General features: G+C 39.5%; 1 protein-coding gene across 2 annotated transcripts in view; it reads left to right on the top strand.

Moving 5' to 3' along the window:
- ATRN (attractin) overlaps positions 1-24,507 on the top strand; it is a 201,269-nt gene that overhangs the window by 104,785 nt on the left and 71,977 nt on the right. For both annotated transcript variants that reach the window (XM_055432398.2, XM_055432403.2), the window contains exons 15-22: positions 939-1,129; positions 3,030-3,249; positions 3,680-3,865; positions 4,403-4,636; positions 13,273-13,410; positions 16,398-16,491; positions 18,621-18,673; positions 23,947-24,041. In XM_055432398.2, the coding sequence (XP_055288373.2) occupies positions 939-1,129; positions 3,030-3,249; positions 3,680-3,865; positions 4,403-4,636; positions 13,273-13,410; positions 16,398-16,491; positions 18,621-18,673; positions 23,947-24,041 (1,211 nt within the window). The remainder of the gene's footprint in view (positions 1-938; positions 1,130-3,029; positions 3,250-3,679; positions 3,866-4,402; positions 4,637-13,272; positions 13,411-16,397; positions 16,492-18,620; positions 18,674-23,946; positions 24,042-24,507) is intronic.

Here is a 24,507-nt window from a genome sequence, read left to right on the forward strand (position 1 = left end):
CCCTCTTGAATGTCCTTTGGAAGTACTTGATTCAGCTTGCTGGAGTGGACTTCTTGTTCTTTACCTCATTACATCACAAACTTGAGTACACAGCAAAGTACCTGGGGATCTTGCGAGAAGCCAGAATCTGGCACAGATTTGTGGTGGGGCCCTAGAATCTGCATGTCAACAAGCAATGACACTGATGCCACACTTTGAGGAGCTAGTCTTTATCTGCTCTTAAATGGTCCCTTTCCTGTGACTTTTCCTTCATCTCACTGGCTGCTGATGCCCATTGTTGAAGGTATCTCCAGGGTACTGTTGTTCTAATGAAGTTGCTTTGCTCATGCACTGTCTTCCAGGAAACATGAATAACTTATGAGCAGCTCTTTTTCTGGGCTCAGGGAGGTCACAAGAGCAGATGCAAACTTCCCTGGTTTGGCTTACTTCCCCAAAAGACTTTTTCCGTCTCACTTTTGGGATGTTTTGTGTAACGAGTTTACCTCCCACTTAGTGTGAAAACAGTGTGTCTTTTGTAGACTTGTTCACTCACCAACTCACTTCTGTTCTTGCAGTTTTCTACCCCATCTTTTCAGTAATGCATATTCATTTTTCTACTTTTTACTTAGGATTTTAGTCTTGTTTCTAATTGTTCTTCAAAAGATGGTTTATAAATTTAACACTGTCGTCAAAAAAATGTTTTTCTCTAAGACATGGGAAGATTGACCTCAGCATATGCACTTGAAGTCCAGGAAATAAGACTGATAAACATTTTAAAAATTCTTTTTATTCTGTATTTGATCCTTGGTAATGTGTCTGATATACTCACCACATCCAAATGAAGTATCTAGAATTGAACTCAAAAATACCGTTTAGATTTCCAGTGGTTCAAAGTGGTAATATAAGTAGTTTCATGTGATTTCTAAACGTCTTTGTTTTCTCTCCCCTCTTTAATAAAGAAAATATCTGTGGCATTGGCTGGCATTTGGTTGGAAACTCATGTTTGAAAATTACTACTGCCAAGGAGACTTATGACAATGCAAAATTGTCCTGCAGGAACCACAATGCCTTTTTGGCTTCTCTTACAACTCAGAAGAAGGTAGAATTTGTCCTTAAGCAGCTGCGAATCATGCAGTCATCACAGAGCATGGTGAGTTTAAATCCTTGCAACTCAAGTTTCTAGTATCCACCTTTCCACAAAGAGCATAACTGCAGCTTACCTGTGACGTGCTTGGCAGGAGGAGGAGTGCTAGTAAGTGCAGTGTAATAGACTGTAGAACTGCACTGTCAAATTCTCTTCCTTTAATATTATATATTCTTTCTTATCTTGAAATTTCCAATACATTTCTGTTAGTCATATTTCATTGAATTACATATCAATAATTATGTGTATATTGAATAGTAACATGTTGACATATGCACATATCCTTTGATATCTGTAGATTATTTCATATCTGTTTTATCACTAGGTTCTGCTGGGATGGGGGAGGCGGGTGCCATTATTAATTAGGTGAGTTGAATTAAACTGGGTTTCAGGCATTATTACAGTGTATAATATGATTTAATATTAATTATCCTAAAAAATGGACATCTGTGGCTCTTTCTTAGATCTGATCAGCCCAAAAGGAGAGGGCATCTTCTTATTAAGAGTTTCTGAGCACAGAAAGGCCCCAAGTTCTCTTCCTGTCCATCCACTGATCTTGGGCAGCGTGTAGTTGATATACAACAATGACATTTTGTGTTTTTTAGTCCAGAGTCCTAGAACAGTGGTCCTACCCTCAGTTAACTGATACTAACAAGACAGTGCTCTTTCAACAATTCATAGTCTTGTGATCAGATTGACGGTTGAGAGACAACTAAAGTAATGTGCTTCCACAGCTATAAATCTAAACTTAGAACCCTGGTTTGTTTGGAAAATTAAGAAAGGGCGCTGTAACCCTTAGGACAGAGGCAGACTGACAGATAGAAAGAGGTAACTCCTGAAGACAGAAGGAACAAGCTGGACTCTGTGCATTGATCACAGATGCAGAGATTGAGGGGTGAGCTGCAGGTAAGTTTGCGTAACTGGTGCAGACTGAGTGGGAAGGACCTGCTGTAGCTGGGCCTTATGGGAGATCAGCACCAAACCCTATAAGTAAGTAAGTATCACTCACTGCAGCTAAAAGTAACAACTTCTGGGTGGTGGTGGTGTTGCTGTTTTTAAAGTCTCTGAATAAGCATTTTCCCTGGAGAAGGAAATGGCAACCCACTCCAGTATTCTTTCTGGAAAATCCCATGGACAAAGGAGACTGGTGGGCTACAGTTCATGGGGTCACAAAGAGTTGGACATGACTGAGTGACTGAGCACACAATATTCATGTTTATTTTTTCCTCCCCAGAATGGAAATACTGTTCTGTAACTAGCAAAATTTAAAATATTTTTTATTTCTGGGCTAAGCTTTGTGCAAATTTTTTTTTTTAAAACTGCAACAAGAAGGGCATTTCAGTAGAGCAAGAGACAGACTTTCCTAGGAATGAATTCCCAGGAATTCACTGACCTATTATTCCCTATAAAATGTATTGACGGCCGATACACTCTGCCTCCCCAACTGAACGTGGGAAACTTCAGTCATCTAACCTAGCCAGAGCTCCCAAAACAGGCTTAGATAACAATAGGCATATAACCAATGTTTCATACATACTGATATGGTATTTCAGGTATGAATAGACATTGCAACCAGCTTGGGGGTGGCTATCTCTTCATAGCATTTGTCATAGAGTATAGGAATTTAGGAACTTGATTATTACTTTGCTGTTAATCTCTGTGAAAATTCTGATGTCTTCTCTGACATTTTTCTTTGATGTCTTTTCTATCCTTTGTAAAATGGCCATATTAAAGTGCCAGGAATGATAAGTAACATAAAAATAAAGGTCTGCACTAATCCACCATGACTGATTTGGGATAAGGAGGTTTTCCTGTGTCCTTTGGATACATGTAACTTAATAGTTTTTATCTAGAAGCTAGTTTTGGTCAAGACATTGATTATATTCATAGTCTGTTTTGCCTACAGTCCAAGCTCACCTTAACCCCATGGGTTGGCCTTCGGAAGATCAATGTGTCCTATTGGTGCTGGGAAGATATGTCCCCGTTCACAAATAGTTCACTACAGTGGATGCCATCTGAGCCCAGTGATGCTGGATTCTGTGGGATCTTGTCAGAACCTAGTACTCGGGGCTTAAAGGCTGCAACCTGCATCAATCCACTCAATGGTAGTGTCTGTGAAAGGCCTGGTAAGTACATGGTTGCATTATGCATTACTAGACATTCATTGAAAGAGAAACTGTAGGAGGCATAATTAAGTGTTGTGAAATTTTCATGAAAACACAGGTGGAGTATTGATTTCAAGCATATGAAGCAAAGGATAATGCAGGATTTTTAAAGCAGAAGGAAGTAGTATGAGCTATGAGCAATTAGCTTGTTCCTTTATATCTGTCCTTCTCTTTGAAAATAAAATAAAAACAGTTTTTCCCCCCAAGTGTATAAATATACATGACAATCCAGTACATGATGACCTAAGACTTTGTGTTTTCTTCTGCGTTTAATGTAACCCACTGAATTGACTTCATAACACATTAGTGGGTCACAACCCACACTACAAAGCCTTTGACCTTAGCTGACATGGTGGGAGCTTTAAGTGTCTCTCTTGGGTTTACTTCCCAGCTAACCACAGTGCCAAGCAGTGTCGGACCCCTTGTGCCTTGCGGACAGCCTGTGGGGAGTGTACCAGCGGCAGCTCGGAGTGCATGTGGTGCAGCAACATGAAGCAGTGCGTGGACTCCAATGCCTACGTGGCCTCCTTCCCTTTTGGCCAGTGTATGGAGTGGTATACCATGAGCAGCTGCCCCCGTGAGTGAAAAGTGAGCTCTAAGCAGTGTGGATGATAACACTGAGTGTAGGGCAGTGCTGTCAGCCTCTGAACTTTCTAGGGATGAAACCAGACTTGACCATCTGCTCAGGTCCATCCAGAGACTGCCTGATATGAACCTGCATGTAGAATCAAATACAGTGATACAAGTAAACAGTTGTAGAATAGGTCACAGAGTACAGAAATAACTTGCTGAATCTCAGTATCATATTGCCCAATCTGTGGAATGTCTCCACATCTTTATCTCCTAATTCATAAAGTAAGTGCTTTCCAGGAGATGGTCTCTAAATCTCTTCTGCCTCTGATATCCTAGGACTGCGAGAGAAGAGAGGAGTCTCCATTATAGGTTGGACAAAATATTGGGCTCTTTAAAATTTTATTATATCATTTGAACAATCACAATAGAGTAGGAATTATTACTAACAGTTGAATCATCTGTTAAAGAAAATGATAATTTAAATATACAATGAATTTAAGTCTACATGTGATAGTAAATTGTAACTTATGTTTTTTTACAGCTGAAAATTGTTCAGGCTACTGTACCTGTAGTCACTGCTTGGAGCAACCAGGCTGTGGCTGGTGCACTGATCCTAGCAATACGGGAAAAGGGAAATGCATAGAGGGCTCCTATAAAGGACCAGTGAAGATGCCTTCTCAGGGCCCTACAGGAAATTCCTACCCACAGCCTCTTCTCAATTCCAGCATGTGTCTGGAGGACAGCAGATATAACTGGTCTTTCATTCATTGTCCAGGTAAGATGTGTTCTATGTCCCAAATCTCACTACCTACTTACAAAGAATAAAATCTTGAAAGCTACATTATTTATATGGATTTCTTTAAGAAAAAAAAAAAAAGAGATCATTTAAGAAACTATATAGTTGCTTCATATGAAAAATATTTTTAATGTCAATTAATGAAAATACTAAGAATTTTCAGTTGTTTCGCTAACTTTCATTATAAAAGTAATGAAATGTGTTCATTACAAAAATTAGCTATTACCCATGTAGATAAAATAAAAACTATAATTCCTCATCTCTCAGTTCAGTTGCTCAGTTGTGTCCAACTCTACAATCTCAGGGACTGCAGCACGCCAGGCTTCCCTGTCCATCACCAACTCCTGGAGCTCGCTCAAACTCATATCCATCGAGTTGGTGATGCCATCCAACCATCTCATCCTCTGTCATCCCCTTCTCCTCCTGCCTTCAATCTTTTCCAGCATCAGGGTCTTTTCTAATGACTCGGCTCTTCACATCAGGTGGCCAAAGTATTGGAGCTTCAGCTTCAGCATCAGTCCTTCCAATGAATATTCAGGACCGATTTCTTTTAGAATTAACTGGTTTGATCTCCTTGCTGTCCAAGAGACTCTCAAGAGTCTTCTCTAACACCACAGTTTAAAACCATCAATTCTTCGGTGCTCAACCTTCTTTATGGTCCAACTCTCACATCCATACATAACTGCTGGAAAGACCATAGCTTTGACTGTAGGGACCTTTGTCAGCAAAGTAATGTCTCTGCTTTTTAATATGCTGTCTAGGTTGGTCATAGCTTTTCTTCCAAGGAGCAAGCGTCTTTTTAATTTCATGGCTGCAGCCACTATCCACAGTGATTTTGGAGCCCAAGAAAATAATATCTGTCACTGTCCATTGTTTCCTCACCTATTTGCCATGAATTGGTGGGACCAGATGCCATGATCTTAGTTTTTTGAATGTTGAGTTTTAAGCCAACTTTTTCACTCTCCTCTTTCACTTTCATCAAGAAGCTCTTTAATACCCCTTTGCTTTCTGTCATAAAGGTGGTGTCATCTGTGTATCTGAGGTTATTGACATTTCTCCTGGCAGTCTTGATTTCCAGCTTGTGCTTCATCCAGTCTGGCATTTCCTCATCTCTAGTTCTTCATAGAAGGAAAAACTTTTAACAGTAATACAGAAACCTTTAGATCTATAGTTTTTTAAATAAAAAATACTGTGAAGTATACTATGCATATGATATATTGTTCTTTTTTACTTAAAAATACAATGTGACGATTGTTAGGGGAAAAATTAAAAATAAAATCTCCTGCCAAGCCAGAAATTCCTCTCCACAGATGTAGTAAAGAAAGTTTTATTACTGAGTAAGCATTAAACTGGATGGTAATGCACATTTCAGCAGCCCACTAATGAGATACAACAGAGAGAAATCCCACCCTTTTAAATATCCCAGCGTATACAGTCCATTCTATACTTGTCCTCAAAATGAAGATAACTTGTCTTTGTGTGAGAGGATTTGACACCACTGTTTGCCCTACATTCTTTCCTAGTTTATTGTGAATTTACCTGGTAGTTGGGGTGGCCACCTTTGTTAGTTAATTGCCTTTACCCAAAGGAAAAAACAAAAAGGAAAACAAACTTGTATCTTTAAGGCAAGCAGATGGTTATAGTTTGGACCCATTCCCACAGAGAGAGGGTAGGGTGGCTGGCTTGTTTGATGTTTACATTTCAAAGAGATGGCTCTTAAGCCCTTAACAAAAACCTTGTCTGCTTTGTAATGCTGACTTATGGCTTATTTAGGTTTTAAAGAGATTTACATATGTTTCAAAGGAATCAGAGGTTTTTTAAATGCAAATTTTCATACTGAAATGCTCTTAAGAATGGGGAGAAGGAAAATCTCTTTCCTTTGACAAAAAGAAAAAAGAAAAAATTCAGCCTGCCTACCTCCCTCCCTCTCTCCTTCCTTCCCTCCTTTCACCCTCCTCTCCCCTCTCCCTACTCCTTCCCTCTCTTCCCTTCTCCCAATCCTTCTTCCTTTCTATCACTTCCAGTGGTTGATGCCAGAAGGAATCAATCTTGAGTTTTTGGAAAACTTGAGCCTTGATCTGCTGGGGTAGCTGCCCTGAGAAACCATCCCAGAGAAAGTGGCCTTTGATTCAAATTTCCAGCAAATGCACAAAATTACTGATGGGCTGCCAGAACAATTGGGAGAAGTTAGGCAGGTGCAAAAACTCCCAAGAAATTAGTGGATAAGAATTTCTCTGAAATCCTGCCAGACAGTGCCCCTGACTACTGGACTGTTTGTGAAGACTTCTATAAGGAAAGTTACTTAGTGAAAGTGTTAGTTGCTCAGTCATGTCCACTTTGGGACCCCATGGACTGTAGCCCACCAGGCTCCTCTGTCCATGGAATTTTCCAGGCAAGAATACTGAAGTGGGTTGCAATTTCCTCCTCTGGGGGAATCTTCCTGACCCAGGAATCGAACCTGAGTCTTTTGCACCTCCTCCTGTATTGCAGGCATATTCTTTACCATCTGAGCCACCAGGGAAGCCTATATCACTTATATGGAATGTCCGAAAAAGGGCAGATATTTAGAGACAATAAATAAATTAATGATTGCCTAGGACCAGGGACAAAATTGGGGAATGATGGGTTCAAAGTTTTACAAAGTAGCTGTACCATTTTTCATTTTCACTAATAATGTTAGAAAGGTTCAGATTTCCCCACATCCCAATCACACTTGTTTGATTGTAGCTGTTCTAGTATATGAGAATATGGGAAATGGCATGTCACAGTGGGTTTTTTTTGTTTTGTTTTGGCTGTACTAGGTCTTTGTTGCTGCACATGCCCTGTTGCATGTAGGATCTTCCCACACCAGGGGTTGAACATGTTTCCACTCCATTGGCAGGGGGATTCTTAACCACTGTACCACTTGGCACGCACTGTGATTTTGATATGCATTTCCCTAATGACTAATGATTCCCTAATGGCTCAGATGGTAAAGCGTCTGCCTGCAATGCAGGAGACCTGGGTTCAATCCCTGGACCCGGAAGATCCCCTGGAGAAGGAAATGGCAACCCATTCCACTACTCTTGCCTGGAGAATCCCATGGATGGAGGAGCCTAGTAGGCTACAGTCCATGGGGTCGCAAAGAGTTAGACACAACTGAGCGAGTTCTCTTTCTCTTTAATGACTAATGGAGTTGAGCATCCTGTTGGTCATTTGTATGTCTTCTTCGGAGAACTATTCAAATTCTTTGCCTAGTTTTAAAAGTTGCATTATCATTTTACTACATTATCATTTTACTACAGGAGTTCTTTGTGAATCCAGATACAAGCCCCTTATTGGATATACAGTTTGCAGATATTTTCTCCCATTCCATGAGGTTTCTTTTTAACTTTCTTGATGGTATCTTTTGAAATACAAAAGTATTCTTTTACCCTATGTGCTTTTGGTATTGTATAAAAGAATCAGTGCCTCAGTTCAGTTGCTCAGTCGTGTCTGACTCTTTGCGACCCCATCAATCACAGCACGCCAGGCCTCCCAGTCCATCACCAACTCCCGGAGTTCACTCAAACTCACGTCCATCAAGTCGGTGATGCCATCCAGCCATCTCATTCTCTGTTGTCCCCTTCTCTTCCTGCCCCCAATCCCTCCCAGCATCAGAGTCTTTTCCAGTGAGTCACCTCGTCGCATGAGGTGGCCAAAGTATTGGAGTTTCAGCTTTAGCATCGGTCCTTCCAATGAACACCCAGGACTGATCTCCTTTAGAATGGACTGGTTGGATCTCCTTGCAGTCCAAGGGACTCTCAAGAGTCTGAATCAGTGCCTCAGTTCAGTTCAGTTCAGTCGCTCAGTCGTGTCCGACTCTCCGCGACCCCATGAATCACAGCACGCCAGGCCTCCCTGTCCATCACCAACTCCCGGAGTACACTCAAACTCATGTCCACAGAGTTGGTGATGCCATCCAGCCATCTCATTCTCCGTCGTCCCCTTCTCCTCCCGCCCCCAACCTTTCCCAGCATCAGAGTCTTTTCCAGTGACCCAAATCACAAAGGTTTACTCCTATATTTTCTTTTTAAAGTTACACAGATTTATCTCTCTGTATTTAGGTCCATAATTCATTTTGAGTTAATTTTTGTATCTGATGTGAAGTTGGCATCCAAACTTATCTTTTTTTTTTTTCCAAACTTATATTTTTGCATGTGGTTAGCTAGTTGTTCCTGCAACATTTGCTGAAAAGACTGTTTTTTACTGTTGAATTTTGGGAGTACATTTGTGTACTATTAAATTTTGGGAGCACATTTTTGGAAAATCAGTTGAATGTAAGAAATTATTTCTGAACTCTCGTTTCTGTTCCATTGACCATATGTCTGTCCTTATGCCAGTATCACACTCTTGATTTCTATAGCTTTGTAGTAAGTTTAGTAAGTTGACTCTTGAGAGTCCCTTGTACTGCAAGGAGATCTAACCAGTCCATTCTAAAAGAGATCAATCCTGGGTGTTCATTGGAAGGACTGATGCTAAAGCTGAAACTGCAATACTTTGGCCACCTCATGTGACGAGTTAACTCACTAGAAAAGACTCTGATGCTGGGAAAGGTTGGGGGCCGGAGGAGAAGGGGACGACAGAGAATGAAATGGCTGGATGGCATCACCGACTCGATGGACATGAGTTTGAGGGGTCGTGGAGAGTCGGACACGACTGAGCGACTGAACTGAACTCAACTGAAGTCCTCCAACTTTGTTCTTATTTTTCTAAATGGTCATGGCTGTTTTGGCTTCCTTGAATTTCCATATGCATTTTAGGATGAATTTGTCAGTTTCAGTAACATCAACAAAAGGCCAGCTGATATTTCCTAAGAGATTGCATTGAATCTATAGACCATTTGGGGGTATATTGCCATCCTAATGGGGCTTCCCAGCTGACGCTAGAACCCACCTGCTAAAGAACCCACCTGCCAATGCAAGAGACCTGAGAGAGAGATTTGACCCCTGGGTCGGGAGGATCCCCTGGAGGAAGGCACGGCAACCCACTCCAGTATTCTTGCCTGGAGAATCCCGTGAACAGAACAGTGGGCTGGTGGTCTACAATCCATAAGGTTGCAGAGAGTTGGGCACTACTGAAGCGACTTAGCGTGCTTTGTTGTTCCGTTGCTCTGTCGTATCCGACTCTTTGCGACCCCAGGGACTGTAGCTTACCAGGTTTCCCTGTCCTTCTCCATCTCCCAAAGTTTGCTCAAACTTATGTCCATTGAGTCAATGGTGCTGTCTTATCATCTCATCCTCTGCCACCCACTTCTCCTTATGTCTTCAGTCTCTCCCAGCCTCAGGGTCTTTTCTAATGAGTCGGCTCTTCTCATCAGGTGGGCAAAATATTGGATCTTCAGCATGAGTCCTTCTAATGAATATTCAGAGTTGATTTCCTTTAGGATTGACTGGTTTGATCTCCTTGCTGTACAAGGCAAGGGACTCTATGAAGTTTTCTCCAACCCAAAATTCAGAAGCATCAGTTCTTTGGTGCTCAGTCTTATTTATGGTTCAACTCTCGCATCTGTACATGACTACTGGAAAAACCATACCTTTGACTATATGGACCTTTGTTGGAAAAATACTGCCTCTGCTTTTTAATATACTATCTAGGTTTATCATTGCTTTTCTTCCAAGGAGGCAGCGTCTTTTAATTTCATGACTACAGTCACTGTCCACAGTGATTTTGGAGCCCAAGAAAATAAAGTCTGTCACTGTTTCCATTGTTTCTCCATCTATTTGCCATGAAATGATGGGTCGAAATCCCATGATCTTCGTTTTTTGACTTAGCGCACACACACCTTTTTAACAGTATTAAGTCTTCTAGTTTATAAACCTGGAGTGTCTGTTTCTTTAGTTTTTTATTCTCTTTCAGCAATGTTTTATAGTTTTCAGTGTTTATATCTTATGCTTATTTTGTTAAATTTACTATGAAAAGTATTTTATGCCTCTTCAAGGTATTGTGAATGGAATTATCTTAATTTTGTTTTTTGATTGTTCATTGTTAGTATATATTTAGAAATAGAGTTGATTTCTGTTTCTTGATCTTGTGTCATGCAGCCATGCTGAACTATTATTTCTACTGCTTCTTTAGTTGATTAGGGTTTCCTTTATACAGGGGTTGTATTGTCTGCTAAAAAAGACAGTTTTACTTTTTCCTTTCCTATCTGGACACCTTCTTTAAAAAAAATTTTTTTGGAAGACTTTGGCCTGACAAGAAACTCCAGTACAATATTGAGTTAAATTGGTGAGAATGGACATCATTGTCTTGTTCCTGATCTTAGGGAAAATGAGTTCAGTCTTTTCCCATTATATATGATATTGGCCTTAGTTTTTTCATACATGTCCTTTATCAGGTTGAGAAATTTCCTTCTCTTCCTGGCTTTTTGAGGGCTTTGATTGGGTGCTGAATTTTGTCACATACTTTTTCTGTATCTTGATAATCATGTGGTTTTGTTCTTTAGTTTATTAATACTATACGTTATACTAATTGATTTAAGGATATTAAACCAGCCTTTCATCTCTGGAATAAAGCCCATTTGCTCATGATGTATAATTCTTTTTACTGTGTTGCTAGATTCAGGGTTTTTTTTTTAATTTATTTTAATTAGAGGCTAATATATTTACAATATTGTAGTGGTTTTTGCAATATGTTGACATGGATTAAGTTTTCTAGTTGGTTATTTTGTGTCTGTTTTCATATAGGATATAGATCTGTTCTGTAGTTTTCTTTCTTGTGATGCTTGTCTGATTTTGGTATCAGGGTAGTACTGACTTCATAGAGCGAGTTGGGAAGTATTCCCTCCTCTTGCATTTACTTGCATTAAAAGAATTTGCAAAAAGATTGGTATTAATTATTCTTGAAGTGTTGATAGAATTCACCAGTGAAGCCATCTGGGCTCGGATTTGTCTTTGTGGGGAGATTTTTGATTATTCATCCAATCTCTTTACTTAGTAGGTAAGTAAAGTATAATACAGGCAGATTTCTGTTTCTGCTTCAGTCAGTTTGGGTAGCCTGAATTTTATAGGAATTTTTCTATTTCATCTAAGTGGTCAAATTTTTGGCATACAGCTGTTCATATTATTTTCTTGCAGGCAGCTTTTAGCTATATGTGTTTTCCTATTTAACCTTTTGAATGGTTTTTGTTTTGTGTCTGATTTTATTTTATCCTTTTCTTTTTGCAAAGTTTCTAAATATTGTAAAGTTTTTTCAGAGCTTGCTTTCTTATTTTATGAATTCAGTGATCCCTCAAGCCTCCCTGAATTTACTAAAGTTAATATTTTTCATTCTCTAAAATCTCTTGCACCAATCCTTCCTTCAGAGTTAGTTGTTCCACGTGTTGATCTTGGTGATGCCTTTAGCTTGATAATTTTCTCAGACTAGTGATTCCTCAAGGTCGATTTGTGTTTTTTAACTGAATGTCTAGGCTTATGAGCACTGGGTATAGTGAGCTGTTGTGAAGGTGTGGTGTGGTGTCCTAAGGGAAAGTACCAGGACTCTCCAGCTCTGGTCTACCCTGGCTGTGAATGAATGGTCTGTATTCCTCCCTCCGTGAAGGGAGGAAGGAGCATCACACCAGGTGTCTGGATGTGTTTGGCATGTTCATGGTTGTGCCAAGTGCCTCCCCACTTGGGGTATTCTGAATACTTCTAGAAATTCAGTGCTTCAGAAGTATCCCTCTCTATTTCTCATAGCACTTTTTCCCCTTATCCCAAACCCTTGCTTTACGTTTCTTCTATACTTTCAGTGAAATTTGAAGGGGAAGAGAGAGAGAAGCATTTGTTCAATGTTTTTATCAAATCAACACGTTGTATACTTTAAATATGCACTTGAGATTTATACAATATTCTATGTCAGTTATATCTCAATAGAGCTGAAGAGAAGAGAAGACAGGTCTGCTTATAGATTGTACACTACATGAGTGGCCCCACCTGAACTCTGCAGTGCACAATTGTCCTAAGCAGCCCTGAGAGGTCCACGCGTCATATTTCTTTCTAGTTGTAAAGTCCTCTATGCATCAAGAAGCAATAATTCCACTTATAAAAATGTTTACTTATAAAGATGGTTATTTTTCTAAAATGAAAAGTTGAAAGCAAACTATCAGGATGTAAGGAAACGGTTAAGTAGCTATTTGGCTTCATAAAAACCATTCTACCATTTAAAGTTTTGTTTATGTTAGATGAAATAATGTAAAATAATTGTGATCTACATTTTAAAAAATCAAAATTGAATATTAATATAAACCCAACTGTGTAAAACTGTATAGAAAAAATCCTGGAAGGAAAGATTCCAAAAATGGACAGTGATCTCTGGGTGGTGGAATTGTAATTGACTTCTAATTCCTTGTATTTTTCTAATTTACTATCGTGAGCATGTATTACAACAAAAACTTTTTTTAATGGCTGTGGACTTTTACCTTGCTGTAGTATATTTCTGATTTTCCTGAACTAGCTCTTTTCTGATGTTTTGATCTTATTTCTCAAACTAATTTTTGGTAGTTTTGATGATTATTTAGAGGCAGTAAGGAACGTAGATGGTTACAAATAAATCTTGTAGAACGTATTCCACCCAGCTCTACCATAGGACAAGCCCCTTAAAGTTCTTTCTTTTAGCTTGCCAGTGCAATGGCCACAGCAAATGCATTAATCAGAGTATCTGTGAGAAGTGTGAGAACCTGACCACGGGCAAGCACTGTGAGACCTGCATATCTGGCTTCTATGGTGATCCAACCAACGGAGGAAAATGTCAACGTAAGTCAAGTTTTTCAGGGTCACTGATTGCAAACCAGGTGGCACATGATGTATCTGTTCGTCTTGATTATCTTGGAGGAAGAAAGCCACTTGGTTCTAGATAATGCGTTTCTTAAGTTACACTTGTCAGGAGGTCAGCTGAGCTGGAAGAGAGAGAGCAGAGCTGCCTAGTGTCAGAGTAGATATTAAAGCATCTAGTCAAAAATGGAGAGCACTGACTCCCCTTGTTCTACTTTCCTTCTTGGAATGGTGTGCTGTTTGAGCATCAGTGAATTAGCATAGGCTTGGAGGTCAACATGCCATTGAAGGGGCCCTGAACAAAAGGTCCAGCAAAAGCCTTTTATGGACCCTGGAGTGGAGAGATGGTCGGGGCGGGGGGAAGGCTGGTAGGAGTGGAGAAGTACCTGGGATGGAGAGTGGGTAAAGCCTCTTTGAGGTTCCCTTCCTCTTCCATGTGGAGGCTTAGCAGAGGTGCCTGAAGAAGACCTCTGCCTGAGGCCTCAGATACAGAGACCTGGGAATGAAGGCACCTGAGCTAGGAATGCAAATATGTGATAGAGAGTGGCTGGCCATGGGGCCTGAGCCCTTGACTCAACTCCACTAGAGAGTTCCACCCAGGCTGGTGTGGGGAAGGCAGCTTTCCCTGTAAGGCCCACTAGAGAATACCTTTATCATTGCCTGTGGTTGGGTCTCAAAAGTCACATGTATATTTTTAACCAGGAGCTAGACTCCTCAATACTTAAAGTATTTTTAAGGATTTAAGTAGCCCCATGTCTCTCCATAGATTCCTGTAAGCAAAAGGACACTTATTGTTAGCACACAGATTATATTTTTTAAAATGACAAGTGATACCAATAAACTGCTTTTCGGTTTGTTCTAGTTTTCAGTGGAAAGATCCATCAGGTCTGAGGAAAAAAATAAGTAGGAAAGGAAAATCTCTAACTGCTCCCCAAGTCCCACCTCCAAACTCCTTAGCATGGCCCTTGAAAATCTGATTCCAGAGCAGTCAGAAGAGAGCTAGTGTCCTAGTGGATCCTCTCTGGGATTCATTTTCCTCATCTGTAAAATGGGGATAGTAGGGTGGTTGTTGAAATGAAAGCAGTCAGCAGGACATGACAGGTAGATGTGAACAATCATTACTCTTCAGATGTCCTTTCTTACCATTCTTATGTAAAGCTCAGATTAAAAGGTATTCAGTAAACATGCTTTTTTATTCCTTGTGAATGGATTTCATCCGTTAGATAGTAACCAAGAGTGCTTGACATTATTGACGGTATTGAATATATATTGATGCAAGGCATTGTGCTGGCAGCCCCCTGAGACAACGGTGCTTTTATTATCCCCAAGGTAGAGTAGCCTGACCAAGCTCTCACTGTGAGATTTGGCCATGCTGAGAACCACATTCAGGAAATGTGACTTTAGCTACTGGGTCTGGTTGTACCACTGTGATGAGGGTGCTGTCATCCCTGTTACGTTCAACTGTTATCTTAAAAAGTTACATTCTCCTCTGTGGCATTTGTAGGGCTTGAGTACAGTTGTCCAGAACTTAATTGTTGTTGTTGTTTAGTTGCTAAGTCATATCTAACTATTTGCAACTCTGTGGATCATATAGCCTGCTAAGCTAGGCTCTTTTGTCCATGGAATTTCCCAGGCAAGAATACTGGAGTGGGTTACCATTTCCTTCTCCAGGGGATCTTCCTGACCCAGGGATCGAACCTGTGTCTACTGCATTGGCAGGTGGATTCTTTACCACTGAGCCACCTAGGAAGCCGTTTCCAGGACATAGAACTAGCTTTATTTTTCAGAGTCACAATCTATAATAGAAAGCATAATTTAAAAATATTATGAGTGGCACCAAGTCTTTAATGTTCTCTTCTTAGAACTGTATTAGTCCTTAATCTTTAGATAACAACGATGATTTTTTGAATGCTTACTGTATTTCATTCATGTATTATATCATTCAGTCCTCCCCAAAATCCTACAGGATAGGCATTATTATTACCCCCATCACATGAAGGAAGAAGCCGACTTAGAAAGGGAGCTAAATGGAGGGGCCTGCATTCAAACTTGGGTAGATTGACTATAGGCCTTTGCTTTTGTTAATACATTGCACCTCTCTCCGTCCTCAGCAGAACCCAGAGTTGAACCCTTGTGTTTCTCACTGCACCGTAAATTTTCTTCACCACTGCACTATTCTATTCATAGGTTTCTTTGGGTGATATTTTTTTCTCCATGGGATTTATTTTAAAAGTACACCTATCTCTAGCCTAATACCTTTAATTTATTCATAGAAAAACAGGTTGTCGAGTGAAAAGGTATTGAGGGAAAAGATCAGCTGGAGTAAAGTTTGTCATAGGTCACACACAGATGTTGGATGAAAGGTGGAGACGAAAGGTGGCTAAAGGAGGGAGATGACAAGAGTCGTTTGCTCTGAAGGCTGAGAAGAAGGCAGGCAAGGGTGCTGAGTCCTGGAGGGCCTCTGAAACATGGCCTGCCATTGGAATCCTCTCTCAGCTCTGAGCCCTGGTATGATTTGAAATGTGGCCATTGGCAGAGCCTAGCCAGACCAGCCCTCCCTGCAGGGAGCAGTCATTGCTCAGAGGTCTCTATGGGGACAGAGATTGTGTCTGTGTGCCCACACTGAAGATGCTTCAGAAATGTTTATTGAGTAGATGAAAGAATCGTGATAGAATCATAACAGAGTCTGTTGCATCCCAAAGAGGGACGGCCTCAAATGGCAGTGGACACTGATGTTCTTTTTCATCCTGACTGGAGACTTTGACTCCTTTAATGTTGGCTCTGACACTATTTGAGATAAATCACCAGCTTGGAAAAAAAGAACTTTACCTATTAAATGAATGCTTTTATTTTACCTATCTTTCCAGTTGAAACCAATTCAGACAGAGTTACTTGTTTTGGGGAAAGTCTGATAGTGGTTATCTTTTAAGCCAGTTGTGACCACCCCCTTTCCCTTTCCTTCTCCCCAGCATGCAGGTGCAATGGACATGCGTCGCTATGCAATACCAACACGGGCAAGTGCTTCTGCACCACCAAGGGCGTCAAGGGGGATGAATGTCAGCTGTAAGTACCACACTCCTGGGTCTCCTGGCACCATCCACACCTCACCAGGGAATGTGAAGGGGCTGTGAAACTGCCTGAACCCCAAGAGCCACCCTCTTCCCTGGGCCTTGTTTCCATGGGCTCTGAGGAATCTTCCTCAAGTCGATTGATTTGAAATTTTCCTCTTTCTGCTTCAGATAGGTCTAATTTAGTCACCCTCCATACTGAGGAGGTTGTCAGTTTAGCAGTAATTCCTTAATGGCTCTTTAAATCACATTTTTATGTTTGAGTGACACTTACAATCCCTGGGTTGCTGATTTGGATTAGTCTTTTCAGTAAAGGCTCTATTTTTGTCATGTCAGGAGATTTTCTTAAAAGATAGAGTTGGAAGAACTGGTATTCCAGGACAGGATTTTATTTAGCATTTTGGTTGTCTAATTGTAGAGAGTTCCTCTTGCTTTTAACACATCCCTCCCTGTTCTAGCATTTTCCTTAGTGATGTATATCAAACATCATCCAGGGAAGAGTTTGGAGTCCCCATCTACGAAGATGCAAATAGCATCAGGCAGATTTGGAAATTCAGCCCTGGCTGTGCCTCCAACTGACTAGGGTGCTGTAGAAGCAAATCACTTAACTGTGTTAAGCCCCATTTCCCCTATCTATCAATAGTGAGTTGTTTTTAGTGATAATTATTTTTAGTGTCCTGGTGAATTGAAACGAGAAATTGTTCCTCAGTTTCTCTCTGCCTCACCAGAAAACCTCATGAAACAAGTTCTAGTTTCACTCATTCTCTCAAGCAGAGACTTGAGAGAAATAGTAGTATCAAAACATTGACTTGGTACAAGCAGATAGTCACTGGTAAATTTTGTTTTTCTTAAAAAATGCTAGTAATGTCACCAGTGATTGAGACTTTGATAGTGGCATTCAGGAGGAAATTGCTCTATTTATATTTTATAGTAATATATATGTTTCCTGTTTTTGTGCTGCCCTGAAGCTAATACATAAAGAAAAGTCTAATTAGAGGTTAAATTTAGTTTTTGAATCTAGGTTCCTTTAAACACAAAAATGTAATAGAGCAAATTTAATCACCCCTGCCTTCTGTTAATGGTATACAATAAAGAAATGAGGTGTAGGTTCAGTGAAAGACTTTCTCTTTAGGAAATTTTAGATATAAACAAGTGCTGGTAATACTAGATAAAAAGACATAAAACATCCTTGAATTATTTATTTGGGAAAAGTGCTGACTCAAGCTTTCTCCTCCTTTCACCATGGTTCCTAGCCATTGTGCCTTCCTGAATCACTGTTAAGTGGGAGCTTGGGTTTTACTGATGTTCATGGATGATATTTATGGGGAAATTAATAATTCTTTTTGACTAGAACTCTTTCTCCAGACTGGTGAACCATATCCAAAAGTTTTAGTTTTGGTTGTTGTTGTTTTTTTTTTTTTTTGAGTGATCCTTGGTAGTTAGCCTTCTCTCACTTGTGTTTCAAGAACAGATTCAATTTATCTATGAAGAATAGGAAATGTGAGAAATGAATATATGAAAAAAATTATTTTTATTTATGTATTTATTTTTCAATAACAGCTCTGATTTTATTGCAGTAATAAAAACTGAGAGCCAGATGGCCCTAGGGGAAAAACATATGTAAGATAGCTTTTCTTCCACTCAGCCACTATTTACATCTTTTGGCATAGTCTCATCTAAACAGTTTGCCTTTGTCACAGTCTTATCCACACGTACACATTCCAAGATGGATAAAAACTTACAACTTTATTAGCAACTAACCACAGGTAAATCGATTTGAAAAATGCTTCAACTGAACTTTTAGAAAAATATTTTTCCATACAAAAGTGAAGATGTGTTTTCATGATAAAAAATAGGATCTAAATTTTATTTTATTTGAATTTATCTTATATGCTTTGGCATATGTTTATTGGTTGCTGGTGGTGTGAACTGCTGGGCAGTCAACATTGAAAATGAATGCAGACTCTTGTTAGTCCATCTGATTTGAGCAACAATGAAGAATGTAATTGTACTGATTCAAAAAGTATAGTTTATATAAAAGGACCTGCTTGATTTTAAAGTGAATGTAGATTCACTATTGAATGTAGATAACAATAGAAAATAATCTTCATTTTTTTCCTCTAGATGTGAGGTAGAAAATCGATACCAAGGAAACCCTCTCAAAGGAACATGTTATTGTAAGTGTTTTTGCAGTTCTTCTTTGTCTAGAAGGAAAGTAATTCAATAAAACTCCATTATTTTCTTTAATATGGTTTGAGAATGGTAAGTGCTATAGGAATATAGTAACCACCCATGGAAGTAAAAGTGAAAGTGAAGTTGCTCAGTCATGTCCGACTCTTCGCAACCCCATGGACAGCAGCCTACCAGGCTCCGCCGTCCATGGGATTTTCCAAGCAAGAGGACTGGAGTGGGGTGCCATTGCCTTCTCCGAAGTGGCTCTTAATTTGATGTGTCATATTCTACCAAATTTAATTCATATGTGAACACTATTTTAAGCAGCTTTAAGTCTGGTTGTGGTTTATATTAATATGTCTGTAGCAATTATCAGGGAAGAGTACATAGATAAACATCTCTGGCTTTCCTTATTTGTATTCTCTTGAAACCTTATTTCATTTGCCATTATCTGCTTGGGGGTCATCATATTTCATATTTTAGGATTGATCAAAAACAGAATTCTAAAAATATAGTTGAAGTTATTCTCTCTGAAACTGATTTGTGTTAACCACCTCTTTAGGAATTAATATGTAAAATAAAATGTCTAATGACTAACAATGCACGGTAAACCAGATCCTTGTGGATAAATGCATTTTCTTCCTATATGAGAATCTACACCCTAGGCCAGATTATGGAACCAGAGAAAAATGAGCTAATGTTTTCATATTCAACTATGATTGTATACCAATACCATCTGGGTTTAAATAGCATCCCTTCAAAATTCACATCCACCTAGAACTTAATAAATGTGTTTTTTTCTAGAAAAAACAAGAGAAAAACTTCATGACCGTGCATTTGGGAAAGAGTTTTTCAGTATGATTCCATAATCACAATTAATAAAAGAAAAAATTTTTTATTTGGGAATTATAAAAATTTAAAACCTGTGTTTTGAGAAGTACCATTTAAAAACTAAACAACTAAAAACAACCTACAGACTAAGGAGAATGTTTACAAAGCATATCTTTGATTAAGAATTTATGTTCAGAATATATAAAGAACTCCTGCAACTGAATAAGGGGACAGTGTCAGTTAAAAGCAGGCAATGATTTGAAAAGACATTTCACCAAAGAAGATAAATGAATTGCCAATAAGCACATGAAAAAATGGGTAACATTATTAGACATTTAGGATATGTGTGTTCAAACCACAGTGAGATATACCCCTAGTTTTATTGAAATCAGAAGCCAATACCGCAGCTTAATAGAAGTAAACTGGATTCTTACACCTGCTTCTGCATTCAGTCTGTTGAGCTATGTCTCTTTGGTTACGCGCGCACACATACACACACACACACACACACAGACACACACACAAAACCTGGCCCCACCAGATATAGTTGAAAAGGATGGAGTGGTTTTCTCTTGTTTCTGATGCACCATTCGGCATGCAGGACCAGGGCTCGAACCCACGCCACCTGCATTGGATTGCGGAGTCTTAACCAAATGCCCTATTCATCATAGGAGATTGGAGTGCAAAAGTAGGAAGTCAAGAGATACCTGGAGTAACAGGCAAGTTTGACTTTGGAGTACAGAGTGAAGCAGGGCAGAGGCTTACAGAATTCTGCCAAGAGAACACACTGATCATATCAAACACCTGTTTTCAACAACACACGAGACAACTTTACACATGGACATCCCTAAATGGTCAGTACAGATTGATTACCTTATTTGTAGCCGAAGATGGAGAGGCTGTATACAGTCAGCAAAAACTAAGGCTTGGAGCTGACTGTGGCTCAGATCAGCTCCTTACAGCAAAATTCAGGCTTAAACTAAAGAAAGTGGGGAAAACCACCAGGCTAGTCAGGTACAACTTAAATCAGATCCCCCGTGAATATACAGTGAAGGTGAGGAATATATTCAAGGGATTAAATCTAGTAAACAGAGTGCCTGAAGAGGTATGGACAGAGGTTCAGAATATTGTACAGGAGGCAGCAAATAAAACATCCCCGCAAAAAACAAATGCAAGAAGGCAAAATGGTTGTCTGAGGATGATTTACAAATAGCTGAGGAAGGAAAGGGAGAAAAGGAAAGGTACACCAAACTTAATGCAGAGTTCCAGAGAATAGCAAGGAGAAACCAGAATGCCTTCTTCAATGAACAATGAAAAGGAATAGAGGAAAACAGCAGAAAGGGAAGACTAGAGATCTCCTCAAGAAAAATGGAAATATCAAAGGGGACATTTCATCCAAAGACGGGCACAGTAAAGGACAGAAACAGTAAAGACCTATTAGAAGCAGGTGATATCAAGAAGAGATGGCAAGAATACACAGAAGTGTACAAAAAAGATCTTAATGACCCAGATGGTGTGGTCACTCACCTAGAGCCAGACTTTCTGAAGTGTGAAGTCAACTGGGCCTTAGGAAGCACTGATGCCAATAAAGCTACTGGAGGTGATGGAATTCCAGAAGAGCTATTTAAAATCTTAAAAGATGATGCTATAAAGGTGTTGCACTCAATATGTCAGCAAATTTGGAAAACCCAGCAGTGGCCACACGACTGGAAGAGGTGAATCTTCATTCCAATTCCAAGAAGGGCAGTACTAAAGAATGTTCAAACTACTGTACAATTGCACTCATTTCGAATGCTAGTAAGATTATGCTCAGAATCCGTCAAGCTAGGATTTAGTATTACATGAACTGAGAACTTTCTGATATTCAAGCTGGGTTTAGAAAACAGAGGAACCAGAGATCAAATAGCCAGCATTCTCTGGATCGTAGAGAAAGCAAGAGAATTCCAGAAAAACACCTACTTCTGTTTCATTGACTACACTAAAGCCTTTGACAGTGTGAATCATTACAAAGTGGAAAACTCTTAAAGAGATGGGAATACCAGACCATCTTACCTGTCTCCTGAGAAACCTGTATGTGGCTCAAGAAACAACAGTTAGACCACGTATGGAACAACTGACTGGTTCAGAATTGAGAAAGGAGTATGACAAGGCTGTTTACTGTCATCTGCTTATGTAACTTATACGCAGAGCACATCATAGGAAATGCAGGGCTGGATAAATCACAAGCTGGAATCAAGACTGCCGGGAGAAATGTCAACAACCTTAGATATGCAGATGATACCACTTTAATGGCAGAAAGTGAAGAGGAACTAAAGAAACTCTTGATGAGGGTGCAAGAGGAGAGTGAAAAGGCCAACTTAAAACTCAATGTTAAAAAAAAACAAAGTAAGATCATGGCATGAGGTCCCATCACTTCATGGCAAACAGATGGGGAAAAAATGGAAATAATGACAAATTTCCTCTTCCTGGGCTATAAAATCACTGTAGATGGTGACTGCAGCAATGAAATTAGAAGACACTTTCTTCTTGGCAGGAAAGCTGCAACAAACCTAGACAGTGTATAAAAAAGCAAAGACATCACTTTGCTGGCAAAGATCTGTATAGTCAAGACTATGGTCTTTCAAGTAGTCATGTACAGATGTGAGAACTGGATGATAAAGAAGGCAGAGTGCCAAAGAATTGATGTTTTCGAACTGTGGTACTGGAGAAGACTCTTGAGAGTCACTTGGACAGCAAGGAGATCAAACCAGTCAGTCTTAAAGGAAATCAACCCTGAATACTCATTGGAAGGACTGATGCTGAAGTTGAAGCTCCAATACTTTGGCCACCTGATGCAAACAGCTGACTCATTGGAGAAGACCTTGATCCTGGGATAGACTGAAGGCAGAAAGAGAAGGGGGTGACAGAGGATGAGATTGTTGGATGGCATCACTGACTCAATGGACATGAGTTTGAGTAAACTCCAGAGTTAGTGATGGACAGGGAGGCCTGGCGTGCTGCAGTTCATGGGGTCGCAGAGTCAGACACGACTGAGCGACTGAACTCATGGATGTTATCCTTTGTGATACTGCACCAAAACCAGGCAGCTGATCATTTCTTAGAGGTTATAGTGTGGAACCTGAAACCACATCAATTAATTTTTTGTAATCTAGTACATTTAATATATTTCTGTCTTGAAAAATAAAAGCCAATAGCAGTGATGTGGAGAAATTGAAACCCTTATAAAGTTTTTGTGAGAATATAAAATGGTTTTCCACTTTGGAAAATCATTTGGCCATCTTTTGAGTAGTGAAGAATAAACTTGTAAACAACTCCCCATTCCCCACTTCCCCTACCCACTAGCAATTGCTATTTTACTTTCTGTCTCTGTGGATTTGGTACCTGGCTACCTCATATAAGTGGAATTATACAGTATTTGTCTTCTTGTTTATTTATTTTTTTATCTCATTTAGCATAATGTCTTCAAGGTTCATTCGTGTTGTTGAATGTGTCAGAATTTCCTTTCTCTTTGAGATTGAGAGTGATATTCCATTGTATACACCACTTTTTGTTTATCCATGTATCTGTTGATGGACATTTGGATTGCTTCCACTATTGGGCTATAATTTCTTTGACTGCTATGAACATGGTTGTGCAAATAGCCCTTCAGCATCCTCCTTTCTGTTTTTCTGGTATATACTGAAAAGTGGAATTGCTGGATCGTTCGGTAATTCTGTTTTTAATTTTTTGAGGAACCATCATACTGTTTTTCACAGTAGGTGCACCATTCCCACTAGTAGTACACGACAGTGCCAGTTTCTCCACATCCTCACCAAATTTTTTGGTAGTAGCTGTTCTACTATAGATGATACAATGTCTCATTATGGTTTTTGATATGTATTTCTCTAATGATCAGTGACGTTAAGTACCCTTTCATGTGTTTATTAGCAATTTGTATATCTTTGAAGAAATATCTATTCAAGGCTTTTGCCCATTTTCAAATCAAGTTGTTGAATTGTGCAATACTTTTTAGAATTAAATTATGCCATGTTTAGCCAGTAGGCTTGTTTTCAAGCTCTTTTCTTTTGCTACATTAGTTTTTGAATGCTTCCTTGCTTTCTAGAATAAGTTAACTGAGACAGGTATTCCTTGCCCTGGACCTGGAGTCAACCAGTTTTACATGAGTTTTGATTTCTTTTATATCATTAATGTATAGCTTTGTATCTTTAAGCATGAATAGATGATCAGTTAATATTTGTAGGTAAGTTTGGTGGGAGCCTAACATCTCAACTAGAGTCATGATACAGGGAGGTTTTGGTGGGTTAACTCAAACAAAATATTATTGCTCACAGCTTTGCTAAAAGTACTTTCCTGGCTATTGAATGTTTATGAGAAAATCGATCTGTATCTCTAGAGACATAATGTGTTTTGTTTCCGTTTTTAAATACACATTTCTTTCTTTCCATAGATACTCTTCTTATTGACTATCAGTTCACCTTTAGCCTATCCCAGGAAGATGACCGATATTACACAGCCATCAATTTTGTGGCAACACCTGATGAAGTAAGATATAAAAGTCTTCTTACTTTGTTTTGAATTTGTGTAAATCTTTTCCTTGGTCATTATGGATAGAAGCACTGCCTTAGCAGTGGTTTCCAGAGTGGAGTCCACAGGATAATGTTTAGAGGTACAGGAAAGAAGTGTTAGACTTTGCATCTTATAGCCTTTCTATTTAAAAGGTAAGAATGGTGTTGTTAAGATTTACCATGGTGTGATACACAGACTGAAATTGACTCCACACATACTTGATTTATCCATTAGCCCGTCACAGCCCCATGCAGGAAAGGAGAGGAGACTGCAAGGGGAACTTCCTTGTTAGTGGGGCAGTGGCAGAACTCAGTTTTACTGCTTTAAAATAGAGATTAATACCACTGATGCAGGCAGAGGTAACACTTACGCTCCTAGAATGAGTTCTTAGCCTCATAAGGAGGTTAAAACAGTGAAGGCTTAGTTGCCCCATAAGAAGTCA

This window comes from Moschus berezovskii, chromosome 15 (assembly GCF_049115385.1).
Source record: "Moschus berezovskii isolate FMDL1 chromosome 15, NW_MosBer_1.0, whole genome shotgun sequence".
In the NCBI taxonomy this organism is placed as follows: Eukaryota; Metazoa; Chordata; class Mammalia; order Artiodactyla; family Moschidae; genus Moschus; species Moschus berezovskii.